General features: G+C 39.2%; 1 protein-coding gene across 1 annotated transcript in view; it reads left to right on the top strand.

The window, feature by feature from the left end:
• Window positions 1-21,218, top strand: part of NUP210 (nucleoporin 210) — a 107,066-nt gene that overhangs the window by 27,733 nt on the left and 58,115 nt on the right. Inside the window, exons 5-11 of the mRNA XM_044451224.1 lie at window positions 4,384-4,534; window positions 11,065-11,197; window positions 12,117-12,275; window positions 13,272-13,340; window positions 14,448-14,554; window positions 16,096-16,236; window positions 19,354-19,491. Of these exons, the coding sequence (XP_044307159.1) occupies window positions 4,384-4,534; window positions 11,065-11,197; window positions 12,117-12,275; window positions 13,272-13,340; window positions 14,448-14,554; window positions 16,096-16,236; window positions 19,354-19,491 (898 nt within the window). The remainder of the gene's footprint in view (window positions 1-4,383; window positions 4,535-11,064; window positions 11,198-12,116; window positions 12,276-13,271; window positions 13,341-14,447; window positions 14,555-16,095; window positions 16,237-19,353; window positions 19,492-21,218) is intronic.

Genomic DNA, 21,218 nt, shown 5'->3' with positions numbered 1-21,218 from the left:
GTCCAAATGTGTCTGGAAGGCACAAGGTTGGGGAAGGCTGCCTTAGCCCACACATCTGCATATCCTGCTTGCAAGGCTTTATGTTGATATTGAAGAACACAAAGATCAAAACTAGTCCCATTTGTCCTGCCAAAACCCTCTTGTACCACTTTCTGGAATCAGCCATCCAAGGAGGAGCGGAATCGCTCCAATGCCATACCTCCAATTCCTAACCCAGATAGGCTATGCAGAAGGATACCACAGTTGATGATACTGAAATCTACCAAGAGCCCCAAAAAAATCAACAGTCATGCATCCCTGTTCCACTTATGGCAGAGATAATCCAACAGGGCAGTTAAGTCAGTTTCTCTTCTAAAACCATGCCTGAAACCCAATTGGAAAGGATCTAGGTACTCCATTTCATTGAGGAGTGCCTCAAACTGAGTGGGTGGCAACCATCCACTCAGACACCTTGCCCAAGAAGGGAAGGTTGACTGTGATCCATAGCCTCCATCTTACATTTTCTTAAAAGTAGCATAATTCCTTACTCCTTTAAAGAGGCTACTTCCTCTCTCAAAGAGTTAATAGGACCCTGATCCCACTGATATCCTGCCTGTTAGAGATAATAAGCTGTGAAAGGCAAGGGTCAAGCAAACAGGTGAGCCACTGTACTTGGCTGAGCACCTTATTTGCATCTATACTGCAACAGGTGAAACTCTTCCAATAAAACTGAACTAGAGGGTGCTCTGGGCAACTCTGCTAATGGAATTGCATTCATTGTGGAGCCTGGAGAAAAGTCCTACAAGGCCCAGCATTCCTCTGCATCAATGAAAACACAAAATATAATTTAGTTAGTATTTGTGACACTTTAAAACTGCAAAGTAAATGAAAGAAGATGTTTATAGATGTTTGAAACATTTATAACTGTATAAGTTCTACTTTGGCTCAGAAAATAGTAAAAATATATATAAATTCATTCTATTGTCTTAAAAAGGTTTACTTTATTTATTTATTTATGCATGTATGCATGCTATGTGTTATCCAATAATATCAGCTTGGCTTCCAATTCAAATTAAACAAAACAAATAAATAAATGCTAACCAACATGATAAACCTATAAAAATATGACAACAAGGAAAAGAATTTTGCCCCGTTTGTTTTCTTCTACCATTTCCTTAATCCTACGCATAGGAATATCCTTTATCAGTAGCAAATATATGTTAGTATTCTTTTTTTTTTTCTGTTGAGCACACACAGGAGACTTATGGTTAGCATGCACTGCAGTTTGCCAAAGGTTTCCAGCCCTTCTCTTTCTGCTGTTTAGTGTTAAATCTCATGCATGCCTATTTTAACATACAGAATAAAAAATCAAATCAAACTGAAGATAAAAATGAGATATTGAGTGTGCTTTGAAATTGTCAGATTTTGGCTTCCATAAACTATGCTGGTAAGTTTACTCCACCATTAAGAATGCCTGCCTTTTTGTACTTGACAAACAAATGGTATAAAGCAAGATAGCTTTCTTGGTTGGCATGCAAGATCACAGAAAGCCAAAAAACCTTTAAGAAAATTATAGTCAAGCCATTTTACTTTGGCACATGTAGCTGTCCTGATGTGTTACCTATCCATTGATGGGTTAGAAGAAAGACTTAATTTTTCTACTAATTCAAATACTAATATTAAAGATACCATTAAAGATACTGGATGAAAAGTCCAACTAAGGTTGGAGGTAATTCTTATCTCCTGTAATCGTTTTGAAAAAGGTGGACCTTATTCACTGTGGAACCCTCAGTCTTCCTAGCTGATCTCTACTTCTGTTTTCTATGAACCACAAAACCTGTCAGGTTCATCCAAACTCAAAACAGGTTTGAGTTACCAGCTGGGTTTGGTATCTAAAATAAACATATACTCTACATTTGTCTGCTATTTTCCAGTTGTCATAAGGGCCTGAAGTATTGCATCATCTGGTAGTGCCCAATTTGGAGGTTTGCAAGTGCTCATTTTCCGGTTTAGGACTCTGTCTATGCAAACAATGTAGATTGCAACATCTGGGCACTCATTTTCTTACTCCTATTCTCATACTTCCCCACCAACTTGCTTTTTTTATCAGCTCGCTTGCTGACAAGATAAGAACATCTCAAAAGGCTGCACATCAGTGTGATCTTTGAACAATAAAGATATTACACTAAGATGGGTTTTTGATTTTTTGCTTCTTGCCTTCTTTTATACAGCTGGTTCACAAGCTAACACCTGCAGCTTGTGCATCCCATCATGGATGAGTTTCATGCTTATCAGCTTCATACATTAACTGCAAAATGATGAAAAGCAGAAGCACAGCTCCCTTGTATTTTTGTTTTCATTGCCTTAGTAGCTGAGCCATCTTTACAAGGAGCCACACTTCATTGCTTTCAGACAGAAATGTCGTGTTTCAGTTTTCATTTTTGCTAAGATTCATCAGCTTTAAATGCTATATAGGAGCACTGTCTCCTTGGATACTTTTCATTCTGGTCTTCTTATTTGTTGCTGTAGCTCCGATATTGATACTGACTCTTTGAAAATAGGTCTTCAATGAAGGCGATTTTCTTTTTATACCCCAATTCAGTTACTTTCATTCTAAATGAAACAATAAGCATTTTAAGTGATTTTATATCTTGGAGTTTCTGGCCACGTCCAAGTAGTGCACAGAATAGTAAATAAAATTTTTCTCGTATAAACAATTTTTGCAAATTAGAACTAAGCAGGATATTAAATGGTTGATAATCTGGGAGAAAAGGTGCAGTGAATATAAAGTTGCTTTCAAGAGCTCAATTTATTTAAAAATGGGCAAGGTACAGGTAAACCTAAGCATGGACTAAGCACATGTGCTGATCTCTCTCACATTAAAATAATTGAAATTTAACTATCTTTAATTCTAGGTACAGTGGTACCTCAGTTCATGAATGCCTCAGTTCACGACCAAATTGGGTGGCAAACAAAAAATTAATAAAATTTTTGACTCAGGTCATGAACTCCGCATTGGGTGGTGACCGCGATTGCGGCCATCTCCCCACCTTCCCGAATGGGAAGATGGCCGAGATTGTGCCCATCTTTCCTGCAAGAGCGCAACCGTGATCTCAACCATCTCCCCACAGCATAATCGCTCCTGTCTCTCCCCCCCCCGCACACCCACATTCACGCCTGTCTCTCCCCCCCCGTGTGCCCGCGATCACGCCCATCTCTCCCCCCACCCTGGAATGATGCGCCAGAATGACGCAGGAATGACGGGAATGATGGGCACAATCGCAGTCGTCCTGGGGGGGAGGGGAGGCAGAGAGATGGCCAGGCTCGTGCTCAGGGTGAGGGGGAGATGGCCACGATCTCTGTTGTTCTTTGTCACTTTGCTTTACATTTTTCTGATTAAAAAAAAATAGTTACAGAGTGGATTAACCTTATTTACATTGAACCTTATGGGAAAATTTAACTTGGCTCATGACCAATTTGGGTCATGACCAGAGTCCTGGAACGGATTAAGTTCGTGAGCCATGGTACCACTGTACTTGCTTGAGATTTATGTCCTACCTTTCCACTGAAGCTCAATTTTCAGGGTGACTCATGAACAAGTATTTAAAACAATAACGTAACGTAACAATATGACATCCTAAAGTGTGATCGTTTGGAGCATAGAAATGTTACCAGGCTATGTCCAAAGACCACTAAAGTAGGTATCTAGAGATATGCAAGATGGATTACACTTGGATACAGAGAATCTGTAACTGAAGTAACTGTTAGGAAATATAAGTAGGTATCTATGTGATATCTCACTTCATAATATGCTCCTGGGCAGCTTGAGAATAGGATTAACAGCACATGCATAGGAGCAAAGTACAAAAACGGTTATTGTATTTGGCCCACATGTTACATTTACATGAACATCTGTTGTGGATGTGATGCAAAATATCAGCGAACAAGGACTCAGTGGTTCCTACGGGGTTTCCCTCAAAGAGAAGAAAGAGGGGAAGAGGATCCATGAAGTGGCAGTTGGGCTGAAGGAAAAGGTGAGCAAAGGACAGCAAACAGGAAGAGGGGTCTTAGGACTCATCAATTTTGGTAGTTAGCAAATTCTAAATTCCTCTGGGTATACAAAATACTTAACGGACAGTTTTCAGTGTTCTTATTAATTCTTGTGGCTTCTCAGTAGGATACAAATATTTCTTTTTTAAGAAGAAAATTATTTGGGTCTGACCTTTTAGACCCCTGTGTTTGTGCCACTTTCCAATATAAAATGTTGTTCTTAAAATTTCACCGTCTTCCCTGTCTGACACATTCCTCATGATATGAAAAGCATGTTTTAGTATTGGCATGAACAACAGATATTAAAGCAAAATTTAGAAATGTTAACATCTAATGTTATTAATGCTTTCGCAGTATCCTGAAGTTCTCAGAATCAACATATATACCACCTCCCTATATATGGGGGATGGAAAAAGTTGGCAAACAAGGAGACATTGTGCTAGTGTCTGGCATGAAAACAGGAAGTTCTAAATTAAAAGCAAGAATACAAGAAACTACTTATAAGGTAAGATGCTTTTAACCAGTATTTCTATTATAGCCATGTCTTAAAATGATCTTTTTCCTCCTATTATCAACTAGTGCCCAGTAATGGAAATAAAGCACTGCTGATAAGAGAGACATATACTGTAATATAGCACAATTCACCAAGAATTCTACAGCATCTTTAGGATGAACAGATGTACTGTGGCATGAGCTTTTGTACACAAGATTCATGATGCTGACTGAAAGTAAGCTATAACAGATAGATATCTACTGCGAAGAAAGGAATCCTTTGGTCTTTTGTGAGACTGAAAGATGGTATAAGATGATACACTGCTGAATACTTGAATATGTGTTTCTGCATTCATTTCTCTCACTTGTTGCAGCAGCGAGAAAATACATAGTACATGGTCAGCATTCACTGGTGAATGTGAGTGTTCCTAAAAGCCACTGACTATAACAAATGCTTTGTTATTATCCCACCCAGAATATTACCCCATATTATCTTCATTATTGTTCCAAAACCAGGGGACCATTTTTAGTCCCCTCGTCTCTAACCAAGCTAAATATTGTAGAAATTATAGGGCTGAAGTCTTCAACATGCACAGAACAGAAATTGGTCTGTGACTTGTACCTTTTAAAATATCAAGGGGGTCTTGGGGAAGAAGCCACAGGGAATCTTAGAAAGCATTTTTAGAGATTTGGAATGATGAGCTTGATAAAGGTTTCTACAGGGTGAAAGAACTGTACAGGTGGATGAACAAAAGTCACTTTTCCTTTGCTCCAGTCCATGTAGCTTATCAATTTTCTTCTTAGCTGTCCAAAGTGTTCCTCATGAATTTCCTTCATGTTTATCTTCAGTGAATATTAACTAAAGATCAGAGTCAGATTTCTAGCTGAAGAATCAGTTGCTGGTTTGTTCATACTGAGCCTCTGGAGAGCCTATTCTAGAGATGGAGTGCTACCACCAAGAAGGCCCTCCTGCTTGCTGCCCTTCCCCTCACTTTCCTGGGGGATGGCTCTTTAAGAAGGACCTCCTGACTTGAACTTATCAGACAGGTAGGAACATACACGAGAAGGCGGTCCTTCAGGTGCCCAGAGTACAAACCATTTAGGGCTTTATATGTAAGTACAAGCACTTTAAATTGGGCCTGGACTTCCACTGGTAGCCAGTGTAGATGATATAAAACTAGTGTAATATGGACTCATGGACTGTTCTTATTAACTGTTGAGCAGCCCAGTTTTGAACCAGTAGCCCCATCTTTGAAGAACACATTGTAGTAATCCAACCTGGATGTTACCAGGGCATGCATGACTGGCTAAGCATTGTCTGTCAAGATATGGCCATAGCTGGTAAATCAGCCACAACTGAAGGATGGTGCTCTTGGCCTCTGAGTCCACCAGGGACTCAAGTGAGAGTTTTGGGTACAAGAGCACCTCAAGCTGTGGACTCTGTCCTTTAGGGGGAGCATGACCTTGTCCAGGACAAAGTATTGACCATTCAACCCATCTGACTGACCAGATACTAACAGTATTTCTGTCTTGTCTGGACTGAGCTTTAGTTTACTGGGCTTCACCCGGTCCATTATCAAATTCAGACAGCAGTTCAGGATGGCTTTAGTGTTTGTTTGTTTACCATTGTTGGTTGGTCAGTCAAGCCACACAAACCCTGTCATGGTAGTTCAGTGTGATATGTTTAATCTTTAGAAACCACAGACAAAAACATCCATCTGTTGAATGGTTTTCTTCATATAACAGTGGCTTGTTTGGTCATCTGAACCCAGAAAACACAGTTCATTGTGGTACAAAGGCCAGAAGCAGAGAGCTGCTTGGCAAAATCCAAGACAGCACCGCTGCAATTTTTTTGTGTGGCTGTCAGAGGCATTGCTGCTGTGCACAGCTACCTTTTCTGCAGGTGGGAGAAAGAAAAGGGGCCCCTGTTTCCAGGGAACAATATAGTATTAGCATATCAACAATAGTAGAATGGCAATCCCGGGTCTGGACAACTGGAAAAACTGTGGTGAAGTGTGAAAACCTTAGAACACACTGTGTATTCTGTGTGTGGTTTCAGAAAACTGATTTTACTATGCAGGAACTCTGGAACAACAGACCCTCAGCAGTAAGATTTTGCCTGCATATCATGTACACTCACTCAGAGCATTAAGATTCTAGCCATAATAAGACACTGATGTTGCGTATAATCTATACACATGAAAGATGAGTAAAGATGAGTTTGTTAGCTTTACTCCCTTCCTTACCACTCTCATCTCTTCCTAAAGGAAAGCCAGTGTGGTGTAGTGGTTAAGAGTGCAGATCTGTGACTCAGACGATCTGGGTTCTAGTCCCTGCTCATCGATGGAGCCAACTGGGTGACTTTGGGCCAGGCACAGAGTTTCACAGGGCAGCGTGGGACTAATTTGCTCTTATCAGGAACGCCATTGTGCCCACATGGCTTGAAGGAGCAAGGGGTGTGTGGAGGGTACCTTGCAAGCAAGCGCAGTTTCTGAAATTGCACACTGACTGATCTTGGAAAGTATCAGCTTTAAAACATCAGCTTTAGCTTCCAATTTCCTACTCTTGTGGGGATAGAGGCAACATGAGATATCCTTAACTCAGGTCTTACACTGGGAGGTTTTTCATCATTGAATATGTATGCATTTGTGCATACAATATGTACTTGTTTAATCATTCATATGTTCAAATAGGTAGTGCATATATATACTGTGCATAAGTTATCATGAGAGAGTGTTCCATGAGGATAGTTCCTGTGTTCATTCATCCAAAGTAGGGCCTTGAAATATTAGAACAAATGACCACATTCATATGGAACTAAGCTACCCTTGAGATACCCTAGACCCAGATGGTGTAGTGTTTTAAAGATCAGAGCCATTACTTTGAACTGCACCTTGAAGGAAGCAGATAGCTGTGCAGATCTGTTGAGAATATGTAGGCTGTTCTGCAGATCATGATTAATGACCTGGCCTTTGCTATGGTCTGAAGGTTCTACAGAAGCAACACCAAGTGTAAGGTATCTAGTATTTTATTTTTAATTTATTGTTCTAATTTGTTGTAAACCATCCTGAGGCATCTGTGATGGGACGGCACAGAAGCATTTTAAATAAATAAATAAATAGTCCATCCTTGGAATTATAAAAATATTTATAATTGAAGAAATCTTTGGCAGCATAGATGCAATTGGCACACGCACAGGCCTGTTCGCCAAGGAAAAGCCAGGGCAGAGGCCCTGTTACACAGGTGCATCTGTGACAGCCAGTTGGAGGGACTAATTAGAGCCACAGCTTCCTGCCCCACGGTGCTCCACCCTTTCATCTCATTCCACAGCACCTACCTAAGTTACAAGGATGGTTGGTGATGTTCCTGAGAATCTTTTAGGACACTTTAGTATCTGTTTCCATCCTACTTTTTACCTCACAAGACCCTAATGTTAGATTTACCATCTGATCAGAAATTACCATGAGAAAGGGCAAAGGAACTTTTTTTCCTCCATGAGATCTTGTGGGTGTTCCTCGCAGGCACCCCTGTTCCCAGTACACCTCATGCCATTTTTTAAAGTTCAACTTCAGCGCAGGATGAGAAGATAGATTTCAAAATCAGAAAACATTAAATGAATTAATTCAAATACAATTAACTTTAAATTAGTTAACATTAACTTTTAAAGTGTATTAAAATGCAAGTTAGCAAGCTTAGTTCTTAATTACCATTTCTAAATTGGCAGATTTCGGGGGAGAGGGTTCCATTTTCCTCCTGCCCCCCACTCCGTTGGTTCCTCTTCACATTCTTCCTCGGTTTTCTTGACTGAGCAGGCACAAGCCCTGCGGAGTATTTGATTTGGGGATGCTGAGGCATCCCTTCTCACTACGTTCTTTTTCTTCATAAACTGTGTGAGTTCAGAGAAAATTGAACGCTATACTTCATTCACCACATGGCAGTGCAGATTACCCACATGGCAATACAGAATACTATCGCTTAAGTTAACTTGCAGCATTCAATATTTTGCAAGTTGACATCCATTTCTTCTCCCCAAAGTACCAAACCTCTTGCTTTCAAAGGATGTAGTAATAACCACAGACTTGAATAATGCATAGCAACTCTAGAAGCCACAGACTAGAATTTTGGACAAGGGGATAGTTCCTTGCTCAGTTAGACATCTTCTCTCCCCCACCTCCCATTTCTCTTTCCTTACCCCCCTTTTTTTCTTTACTATCAGTTTATTGTTTTTTTTTTAAATTATTATTATGGCATACCAGTGTACTGGGAAAGACATTGTTAATAGTTCTCCATTTTCTCAAGGCGTTCTCTTTGTTTAGTTACCTTTTGAAGAGAAATCACTGGATAAGTAATACTTGAGTTTATTTGGTAATGTACAGGTTGTGCACAGATAGAGTCAGACTACATGACACTTCTTCAAAACAGAAGATGTTCCAAAGAGGCAGTCCCCACAGGTGCTTTCCAGAGGTCAAACTTAGCTCTGTTCTTCCTGAAAAGATTGCAATATTCAATCAACAAAATGCCACTGTTTACAAAAGAAAAAAAATCAGGCTATATAGTTTTCACCCAAGCACCACACATCAGGGAAATTCTGAGTGAAGGCTCTTGAGCCAGAAGAAGCCAAAAAGTGCAAGTGAAATTTTTCATTCTGCTAAAGTAGATCAAACATATGATATGCAGGAGAGAAAAGGAGTTGTGAAAAACTGATGATGAGCAATTTAGGATGTCTTAACACTCTCTCTCTCTCTCTCTCTCTCTCTCTCTCTCTCTCTCTCTCTCTCTTTGAGCATCCTTCCGAATCTGTGCCCTGTAGAAATGTTGGGCTGCATTGGCACCCTTTTTTCTGGAGTCAGGCTAGAATAAATGGAGCCCACCAAAGATAAAATACCACAAACAAACCATCAAACATATGGAACCACCAAAAGGTGCAGCACTTTAAAAAGATTATCTTAGAACTGCCTTCCTTAGGCATTCAAGATGCACTTGGTTTCAGGTAATCTTTTAAAGTGCTGCACCTATTTTGGTTGTCTTTGGTGGATCCCATATCTTCTAGCCCGACTCCAGAAAAGAGGGTGCCAATGACCATCCTAATTTGTTGTAAACCATCCTGAGACATCTGTGATGGGACAGTATAGAAAAGTTTTTAATAAATAAATAATAAATAAATAGCCCATCCTTGGCATTATAAAAACCTTTATACTTGGAGAAATCGTTGGCAGCATAGATGAAGTATTGTATGTAGTTACAACTTGCATACTACATGGAAAACTCATGTACCGAAGTGTTTTAGTTTCTTTTCTTTTTTAAATATATCAAGTTGAAATGTGTTCTATCCTAATTCTGGGAAAGACAATGATCCAGAACAGCCTTCCTAACCTGATGTCTTCCATATGCAATTCCCAGCATTCCAAGCCAGCCGCATAATGCCAGGTAGGAATGGTAGGAACTCCAGTCCAACACATCTGGAGGACACCAGGTTGGCCAGGACTGCACCATAAATAAAGGAAGGAAGGAAGGAAGGAAGGAAGGAAGGAAGGAAGGAGCCATAAATTGACCACCAATTTATCATAATCTCACAGTCTCCCCTGCATATCGTATGAGCCATCCCCAGATAGTTTACCTGCTTTGGAAGTAAGAATCTCAGTTGCATTTTCTGTATTCATATGAAGGATACAACTCACCATTTCCCTGCTTTTTCATGCATAACCTTAACTCTGTTTAAAACCATTTTAACCAGTTTATTGAATTTAATGGCTTTGGTTTGTTTATTTATTTATTTGTCTATCATATTTGTATGCTACCCCGCAGCCAAAGGCTCTCTGGGTGGCTCAGAGTGCAGTATAAACTAGAAATAAAAATAAAAACAATAGCAGGGAAGTTAAAGGAAGAATTGGACTGCAGAGACAGTTCAGTTGGCAACTGAGCCGTTCTCAGTGAGGACTTTATACCATGTCAACATCTCCAATAAAATCAAATTGAGAGTGGCTGTTATTTCTTATATTGCATTTATATTTATTTATTTATTTATTTATTTATTTAGAACATTTCTATGCCACCCCATTCGCAAAACGCCTCGGGGCTTTTTATATCCCACCTTTCTTCCTCTTACAAGATATACACATTGATAAATAAGGCTTTGTCTTTAAAAATCAGTTTAACTTAATTTTTTTAAAACTTTCAGCTATCTATGCAGTAGTAATAAACCAAATGTTGTGCATGTATGAACAGTATACACTTAAAGAAAAAAAATGTATTTCACATAATAGTGTACTGTAAATTATTGGGAACTTTTATGTCAGCATTGTATGACAATGAAACTGTCAGATTATGCAAAAAGAGTTTTCACTTTTAATTTTCTTAATTTAATTTGTTCATATCCATTCCTAGATGAGACATGAAGTTACTAGAAAGCAACAGTAGTGTGGTCAAGCTTTTTATTCTCAGAATTTTTTAAAAAAAGATGTTACCTTTTTATGATAAAGCTAATTATTTATTTGGATATGTGTGTGGTTGAGCCTTTAAATTAATTATCCTCTTAATCAACAGAATGTGCCTGCTGCTGAAGTCAGATTGTTTATTTTGGAGAACATCATATTAAATCCAGCTTATGATCTCTACCTACTGGTAGGAATGTCAGTGCAATATAAAGTTCAGAAAATAAGGCGAGGGAAGATTACAGGTTTGTATTTCATGCATCTTCATAGATTTATAGGCTAGTGTGGCTACATTTAAGTCAATAAGACTGTGATAGGGTCTGTGACTGGGTCAGAGTCAAATCTTGATGGGGCCTTTAGTATTTTATCTGGAAGGCACTTCCTTGAAACCCTTTTGAGTGGAAAGGAGCTTTCAGCTAGACTGCATTGCATTAATCTGTGTGAACTCCTACAATTACAGTGTTGTGCATGTGCCCATTAAAAATACTAGCAGGCTGAGTCGTGGCAGCTAAATTTACCTGTTGTATGTTCAGTGGCATAGGGGTACAGCAAAGGCAATGCTTGCTTAAGCGTGTGTGTGTGGGGGGGGAGGGAGAGGGGGAGAGAGAGAGAGAGAGAGAGAGAGAGAGAGAGAGAGAGAGAGAGAGAGAGAGAGATACTTGGGTGGCATCGTGCAAGCTGTGCCATAAGTTTATATACTTAGTACATTGGGTGCTGTCTGTATTCCACGAACCAGGAGATATCACAGGCCAGCCTGGCATGGCATTACATTGGATGGGCATTGCACAGCCCAAAAGAAGAATCTTTTCTCATAGCCTGTTGCTTCAGCCCAGGTGGCAGCTCAGCCTCCTTCCTTTATGCAGCACTGCAGGAGCTGAAATCAGCCATCTAAGTGGTTTGCCAAGCAGCAGGAGTTTGGAAGTAAATGTTACTTCCAAGCTCCTTCTGCCGAACACTGGATGCCCATCATTCTGTGTGTTCATAGAGTGGCAGGCATCCAGATTAAATTGTACCTATTGTTTAGTACAATAAATGCTTTCTTTAAAAGTTTATGTGCTAAGCACGAAGTTATCGGTGAGTTGATTTTCTTTTGTATTGATAGGATCCAAATATTGACACCTTTCTCGTTTCATTGCTTCTTGTGCCCTCTTGCTTTCTCTGCAGAGTTATTGATGCCTTCCGACCACTACGAACTGCAGCTTCGCAATGACACCCTCAGCCCGGGGGGAGATCCTGCCTGGCCTGTTGCCAAGCTGAACCAGGCAACGTCCACTGTTACTGCATTGCAGCGGGGTCAGAGTAATGTTGTACTTTCCCACAAAAATATCCTTTCTGCATGGCGTTTTCCGGTCTGACTGATTTTCTCCTTCAGCCCCGAAGCTCGATGCAATTATAGGAGCCAGAGCACTGGCTGGCATGTGTTCAGAAATCCCTCGACTGTGGCAGCAGCTGTCCAAAGCAATAGCAGCAGGCACCTGCAGAGAGCTCCCTTCCAGCTTCTCAGTAACTCCGCCACTCCTGCTCATTAAGGAGCAGGCTATCACCAGCTTCCTCAAACACCAGAGAGCAATGGGGACGTTGCTCTGGCATCCCTGCCCAGTCTGTTTCCTGGTTCTCCTGTAGCATCCACAGAGTGAGTGGGCAAGTGGTCTGTGCCAGGTTACACTGGCATTGGGAGGGTGGAAAGGGGCTCTCTGGGGTGCCTCAACCACCCTGATAGCTGCTGTAACAGTTGCCTGGAGTCTTCAAAAGATACAGGAGCTGATGTGTGATCCTGGCCACGCTTTTTGCTCCGGTTGAGTAAAATGCCATGTAGGTTATGGACATGGACTCCTCCAGAGTTGCAAGTTATCCTTATTCCCTCTGCTGGTGTTTTTCTGCCTTAATTGCCGTACTGTCAAACATACTGCCTCCACCGTTTATTTCATTTGTTTGTAGTTCAGTGTGCATAAGAATGTAAATATAATGATAAAAGGCACAGGTTTAATAATGGAAGATCGAGGTTCTTGACTCAATGAACAAGCCATTACCGAGCTTGTGTACTCACTTTTCTGGTATTCTCTTGTTTTTCAGCCATGGGGAAGTGTTTGGAAGCTTTCTTCTCATTTTTAAATGATACTTGCCTGTTGAATGCAAACCCAAGAAATTGTGGTGTGTTTAAAATACAGTTAAAAATAACAAGCAGGAACAAGTTTTTGAGTACTGTTAGTTATGGGGGTCATCCCTTTTATAGATTTTAGTGAAATAATGCATTACTTTTAAATTATTGAAATCTAATCTTTATTTTAACAAAACCTTAATTCCTTGACTGTTTTCCAAGCATTTCTATGCAAGGTGCTTCCAAATTACCAAATGGCACCATTTATGTTGTGGATCCAGGATACTTAGGTTAGTATTCGATGTTCAGTGCTAAGCAGATGGTTTTTCTTGTTAACTTTGGGGATAAACTCATGCACTCATTTAGTAATCATTTACCTAAATACCTCCACAATTATTTGTTTGCTATAGAGTATTGGCATTTATTTCCTATAATTCATTCCTTCGTGAGTGGCTGATTGATGACTCTGAAATGTGTAGTGCTAACAATTACATTTCAATCTGAAATATCAATACCGAGGAATCTTCTTTTCAATAAATTTACAACTATGTGCCCTGCCAAACATTGAGTCAACCCTTTGCAAGTACAGGGGCTTGTGCTCATTCTGGGCTTTCCCACAGTCCCAACTTCCATGTGTCCAAACATAATTTGTCTGAGCTAAGTAGAAACTTGGCCATGTTTGTTTTGACACAATTGTTTGATGTCTTTCGCGTCTTATAGTTGCCTTTTCTTAAGTTTCACATGTTTCCAGCTCTGTTTGCAAATGTGGCAGTATAGCTGGCTGGGAGATGGTGGGAATTGTAGGACTTTTTCTGACCGAACAGGATTGCAGCCTGAGTGAATATGATTTGCATAATTAAGCATCGCCTCCAATATGAATGTAGCTATGTATTTTGTATGCCCTCATCTGCCCCTTTGTGGGTTTCCATGCTCTAGGCAGTAAGGCCAGTAGTATACCATAATAAGACCTTTTCAGTTAATAGCGCCATATGCATATTTATTTATTTATTCATTTATTTATTGGCAATGAATGAAAAACTATTTGTTTAAGCAATGTAAAACATTTTAGAATATGGGCTTTTATTTAGAAGTATTATTTGCTCTGCTTTTGAAGATGCATTGCTTTTTATTAATCCTTTATTTTTGTGTTCCTGAAAACTGAAACAATAAAATTTAAATTAACAAATTAAAAATAATGTACTTTAGTTGCAGAATCTGGTGATTGCTGATTTTTTAGTTTGGCAAAATCTAATCAGCTGAATAATAGAATCCTGTTATAACAAACAAATTTTCCTAATAAATATTTTGATAGAATAAATATTATTCAAAGTATTATTCTGATATGAAATGTGTTTTCCTACCTCATATCCTTTTAAAATGCCTTTTACGTGTTGTAGGATTTTCAGTTCGTCCTGGCGACAAGTGGGTCCTGGAAACAGAAAGGCTATATGAAATCACCATTGAAGTGTATGATAAATCAAGTAATAAGTTGCATTTATCTGATGTAAGTGAAATACAGGTGTACATTTTCTCTTAACTGAATTTGGGCTATATCTAATAAAAATGTCAAATATTATAGGATTTTTCTATTGGTTTTTAAATTAGGAAGGGAGCTAGAGGAGAAACGCTTAAATGGCAAAGTAAAAGGCAGTCCAAATATATGAAGACATTTGCTAATATTTCTGGGTCTGGGACAAAATCTCACCCCAATTGCTCATTTGTGAGTCTTTGAAAAATGGAAAAAGGTGGCAAACTAAAGGGACAGCAATTATAGAGGGTAGGCTGCAACATGGTGGTAAACTAAAGAGACAAGTGGAAATGGGAGGCAATTCTGCCATGAAGGACACTAGGAGGACTAGAGGGGAAGGAGAAAAAGAATAAACCACAGTACACTGACCATCTGTCAGTTTCACCATGGTTTGTTCCATGAACAGGCAAACCACTGTTATTATTTACAGAGTAGCTCAGTGTGTTGAGTGAACCCTTTTCTGTTATTTTAAATTATTAAATTAAAAATAATAACATGAAAATTATTAAATTATGAATTATTAAAATTATGAATAACTAAAATCCATTTTTCTGTTCCTTTAAATTAGGGTTACTGGTAGGTATGTGCTGATGCTGTGAAGTCTAGCTCATTCGAGTTGGTGGGCTTCTTGCCAGTGACTGGAAGAAGGCCAAGTTGAAATGTTTTCCATAGACTCCAAGATTGGCTGTGGCTTGCATATTTTTAATGCTAAGGAAATTTGTGTACATTTGTGTACATTGTGTAAATTTCCACAGTTTGCACAAATTGGAAGCATAGTTTTAGTATGATTTGTGGAGATCATGCTGGCAGTACATAGTTTTCAGCTACCAATTTGCTTCTATAATATGATATGCACAAATAGCATTCAAAATGCAAACCATGGCCTGCTTAATGGAAGTTTTCGAAGTGGATGACTCATACAACAGTGACTTAGCACCAGAACAAGGCTAATAAACTGGAATCCTGGGGCCACATTATAAAAATACAGCTTATTTTTTAGTTGCTTTTTTTACTTAGTCTTTCTCCTGAGTCATTAGTAGTAGGCTGTTATGCTTAAAATAAGCCAGTGAATTTTTCTACTATTGGTAATAAATTAAATGCATAGCAAGCAAAACAAGAGGCCACCCTAGTTGAAAACAGGGTGAAATAATATACAGAAATTGATTATTAACATTTAAACTTAAAGCTTGGTTGATTCCTTGTTTTGATAGTTACTATACCATTTGTAATATTAAGCAAGTTGGTTTAATCCATTGAACTATATATCAACATTTGTTGTACATTTTAGTTCCTAAGATGGAAATCCTAAATTGAAATTAGATGCAGGTCTGTATGAATAAGAAGAGGTTCTTCACTTAGTAGCAATGGCATGTGTCAGGGGTGGAAATTTTGGCTTATGGCAAACACAAAACTAGAAATGCCATATATTCTGTTATCGCTCCTTCATATATCAACTTGTGCTTTATGCAGGGTATATTTTTATATGTGCAGTAATTGCACTACCCTTTTGATTTCAGAATCTCAGAATTGAAGCATACTTATCAGAAGAATATTTCAGGGTTCTCCAGTCCTCTCTGAATGGTTCCTATCATTATGTGAAAGCAATAAAGGATGGCCACACCATTTTAAGTGCTTCATTAACATCTATTGTCGATCAGGTATGTCTCTTTGAAGAGAAACTGCTTGACTTGGATTTGTTTCCAGCTGAAGCCTTGTACCCAATAGGTACAAGGGGGGTCAGGACCCAACCACATCAACGGGACTTGTTTAATAGAAATTGAGATGACTCTTCAACTTAATCGTGCATTTATTTACTCGAAAATAGCCCCTATTGATTGAAATTCTTCTCATTACCTTTTATTTATTATTTATTTATTATTTGCATTTATATTCCACCCTAGTAGCCCAGAATTTTGAATTACAGATCTACAATATATCCCCATGTAAGTCTTGTTTAAATCAATAACTATAGTGATAGAGCAAAACGGTACCTTTGTTGATAAATACAGGACAATAAAAGGCATCAAAACTACAGGAAATCTATAAAAGAAACATGCACATACACAACTCTAGTTCTGATAGTTCATTAAGTTCATGTGTAAAGACCTAGGCCAGGCCCTGTACAGGTATTACTGGTGACACAAGAACAACTAAAATATGGCTAAGATGTTGTTGAAACACAGCTGTTGTTTCCTGGAAAGTGACTAATCCAGGATCTTCTCCTGACAAGATTAGAACAGTTCTAATGCATCGGTGGTGGATCAGAAGTTATCCAAAACTACTTCTTTGTCACCAATAAATAATAAATATTAGATCATGTCTTGCTGTATTTTGTACAGGTTGGATTTGGCATTATTAATAAGCAAGTTGCAGTACTGACAAACTTAACAATTAAAGTTTATGTTATTCCATTTGATACACAAGGTTTTCCTCACACCAGTCTGTTTGTTTATTCTAAGCATGTCTATCCTGTTCTTCTGTCAAAAGACTTCCACAGTGATTTATGATCATACAGTAATGGTACTTGTTACAAACAAGTTTTGGTCATACTTAACACTTTATCACTTAAATATTAGAAGGGCTACATGACCATCGCAGAAGTTCTGAAGTGCTGACACAGGCAAAATGATTGGTCTGAAATTATCTTGCGAACAGCTCTCCACAGGAACTGAAGTCTCACCTCTCTAGCCAAGAAATAGAAGCCACTTAGGGCCACAGATTTTGGCTACCCTCCATGCTTGTGAGCAGATTGATTGTGGAGAGAGTTTCTTAGTTGGAAGGAAGTGGTTGTACATGGCAATAGAATTGCCAGTTTGGAGTCCAGAAGGTGCCATTTCTGGCAAGAGAAAAGCAACTCTTCTTTAAATGCACTTCTTTCTTTTGTAATATTTAGTGGATGTGAATGTTAAATGTTGTAGCTGTTGGAAAAATATAGAGTTGGTTTCTTTTTCCCACCATTTAATTTTACTTGTGAACAAAATTGTATAATAGATTAATAATTGTATGTGTGTAACTATAATGCTACGCTGACATACATGGAAGTAAATCAGCCTAAACATGGTGGAGAGGTCATTGAGGCCACATCGATGTGGGTGTTCAAGGATAGGCTGGACATGCACATGGTGGGCATGTCATGAGTGGAGCCGGCTGGTGCCAGAGGTCAGACTAGGTGGCCCAGGAGGCCCTTTCTGACTCGCTCTGTTTCTATGTTTCTATGAATTATGGACAAGAACGCATATCTTCATGCCAGCACCATGTATTTTCTCCCATTTTATATGGTGGCACAAATACATTTTCCCACAGAAATCAGGCAACTTCTATTGTTTTAACTTGTTAGCCTATGCATATATTTAAATATATTTACATATAGGAAATAGATTTATATTCTCAAATATCCATATTTTCCTGTATCTGAAGTGCTTATACTCCCAAATAGGAGATTAGCAAATTTTGGCAAATCCTTATTTAAAAAAAAATAAGCTGAAATGAAATGTTCCTCTATCTGCCCAGTCAAATTCAATAGAAGCAGCACAGAGAACCCATGATGTATTTGCCTGTTATGCAGCTGTTAAAGTTGAGCGTCCCGTCAGAAAAAAAGAGGTGGCAGCTCTAGTATGGTTGAATATGTAGATATTCAGTCCCAGACTTTTAAAACTAAGCCCTCAAAGATCTGTCCAGTTTGCTTTCCCCCATATAATTTTCTTTTACTCTGAAGTCCTTTTTGGTCTATAGGAATAATTGTTACTGGAATTTGAATAAACTTGTCAAAACCCAAGTGAAACAAAATTCTCACACATTCCTAATCTTGCCCTTTGGCTAACTTCCATAACACAACCTACCAACACAGTAGCACAAATGGAGGCAATAAAAGGCTGAAAGCATCACAGCAGCAGATAAAACTGAATTCCAGTAACATTTTAGAAGGCCTGGGAAAACAAGATCTATGTCTGGTGCTGAAGCAGCATAAAACTGGGTTCAGGGCAAAATGTAGTGCCACAGCCAAGAAAGTAGGGGCCAGTTTCCTGTGACTACTGCACCTAGCCATGGATTATTTAAGCCATGGTGGCTTGCAGTGAGTGCTGGGCAGCTTTTGATTAATCAAGCTGCAGCCATGGCTTGTCATGTTATCTAACCCCATAGGCTGTTTTAGGGTTGTGAGTGGCTTATTAATAATTCCGTAACCCATCTTCACTGGGTTTGGATGTGTTCATAAGCCGCAGTTGCCACTTGAATATTCAAATTGGTGGGCTGCTTGATTGTGCAGAGCAGTTGCCATCTCCAGTTGTTGCCCACCTAAGGGAAAGCCGGCGTGGGGTGGGGGTGAGAGTACTGGAGTGGGGGGCCAGGTTCTAGTTCCCACTGAGCCATGAAGATGGGTGGTTTTGGGTCAGTTATGAGCTCTCAGCCCAACCTGCCTCACAGGATTGTTGTCGTGAGGATACAATGGAGCTATGTAAGCCATCTTCAGTTTCGCACAAGAGGAAAAGAGGCAGGCTATAAATGAAGTGTGACAATACAGCAAGTGCAGAAAGTGGTGCCCCTAGAGAAGAGCCTCCGTTGATCAACGTCTGCTCAGGAAATGCCTCGTGCCCAAACCATAGTCTTGCTATCAGTTATACTTAAAAGAATCCATAGTATGTTTAATGCAGAGGTATGCATGTGTGACTATGGCAGGAAAAGTAATATATGAAGTAGCCCTACTTTTTTCCTGACAGTGCTTCTCTTAAGATGGAGATTTATTTTTTCAAATATATAATTGAATATGTTTTTAATAGGATGGAGGTGTTCACACATTGCCCGTTCCTGTACAAAACGAACAAGAAGTAGACATTTATGGTCCCATTACTCTTGCACCAAGTATTTTGACGTTTCCATGGCAACCAAAAGCAGGATCCTATCAGTATACAATAAAGGTAAGTGTCGAAAGCCATCTAAATGCACAAAACAGGCAGCTTAGCTATTGGGCACTTTATGATCCTTGTGTGCATTATTACCTTTTGAGGCTACAACCCTATTTCTATTAGAAAATGGAATTGTGTCACTGTTGGGCTGTAATTTGACACCTGCTGCTTTAAACCCTCCGTTTTGTTTTATGGCACATTCTTATGATTAAGGAGCCTTCCTTTCAAACTAAGTATGATTGCAGAACATAATCTTTGGGAGTGGCAAGTAACAAATGGAAAACAACAGCAGCAACAACAAATGCTTATGGTTTAGTGCATGTGAGTTCCATAAGTTAGCAGATAGGAAGATTGCCAAGAAGATATTCAGAGAAGAATGAATTTCTCCTTAGAACACTGGCAGGGACATACATACTTCACTTCCTTTTGTTTCCCTCACTATTGCAATAACATTATTATTGGAAGGCAAAGACTGTGCCTTTACGTATAGTAAATCTTACAACCATGCCTTTTCTACTGCACTTTTCATGCTGTCTCCATTTCTAAGGAATAACCAGAGCTACTCTTCCTTAGAATTTCTTCAGAGAAAATAAATTCTGTTATGCTCGCTCGCTCTTTCTTTCCCAATTACAGTTGTGAAAGCCTTTGCGATTGTCTACAGAGATGTTCATCCTCTGTCTAGAGGAAAGGTTTCCTTCAAAAGAGACAACAACATGAAACATACTTTGAAAAAATGACAACTGTTTGTTGACATCTAAGAATTACTGAAGGGTGGGAGGTTGTTCTGGTCAAGAACTTAGTTACCAATGTTAGAAAAAATAAAGTTAGCTTTAATCAGATTGACTGAATTCATACAGGAGTAGTAGGAAGTAAGTCTCACTGAACACAGGCCTTCTTGATTCTGACTAGAGTGCACCGTGAAACTGTTTCTTACAGCTTTGAGATACAGTGGACTCCAGCTTGTATCCAATAGTGGCTTTGCCTTAGCAGTAAGTGTTTCCTCTTGTGCAAGTCATGGAGCCTGATTGTGATAGATCTTTCCCATCACAAGCCTATCCTCTATGGGAAGCAATCCCTGAGGATTCTGGGGCTGTCCGGGAAATGGCCAATAAAAACTGGGTGTCCTGTGTTACACAAGAGGAAGCACTTTGGCAAGGTAAAGTCAGCACTGAATACAGCCCTTTTTTCCTTCCAGTTCAGATCAAAGAATGTATAATAAAGTGAAATATGTTGTTTACTTCATATTTTAATGACAGATTCTGGTTCTAGGATTGTTAAGCCACGGAAATTGGCCATCACAGTATTTGGCAAATGTATAATCTAACAATTCCCGCAAGGGACAAAATGGATTTAATTGTGTTCATCATGTTCAATATACTTAATTCTTTGAACAGTTTGGACCAGGAAACTAAAGGGGAAGATTATTTTCTTAAATGTGATTATATCATTGACTTTTTTATTTTGTTTCTGGTTTGGGCAGCATAATGCTTTTTAGAATCATTCTGCAGCATGTTATTCCTGACCTGCGCAGCCCTGCTGCATGTGCAGGCAGGGACCAGGCCCAGGGACACAGCTGAGGAGAGGAATTCTGCATCCTGAAGACAGGCAAGGGAGAGGGATGATTTGTTGTCTGTGGGGGAATAGATTGTGCTGTTACTGTTTTTTTTCCCTGTCGCCATAATTAAATACACTGATCAGATTGGCAGATTAATGTGCTACTTTGGATGGTGGGGAAGCTC

Source organism: Varanus komodoensis, unplaced genomic scaffold, assembly GCF_004798865.1.
Source record: "Varanus komodoensis strain SLA01 unplaced genomic scaffold, ASM479886v1 scaffold6_2, whole genome shotgun sequence".
NCBI classification, from domain to species: domain Eukaryota; kingdom Metazoa; phylum Chordata; class Lepidosauria; order Squamata; family Varanidae; genus Varanus; species Varanus komodoensis.
This window is presented reverse-complemented; position numbering and strand designations above follow the sequence as displayed.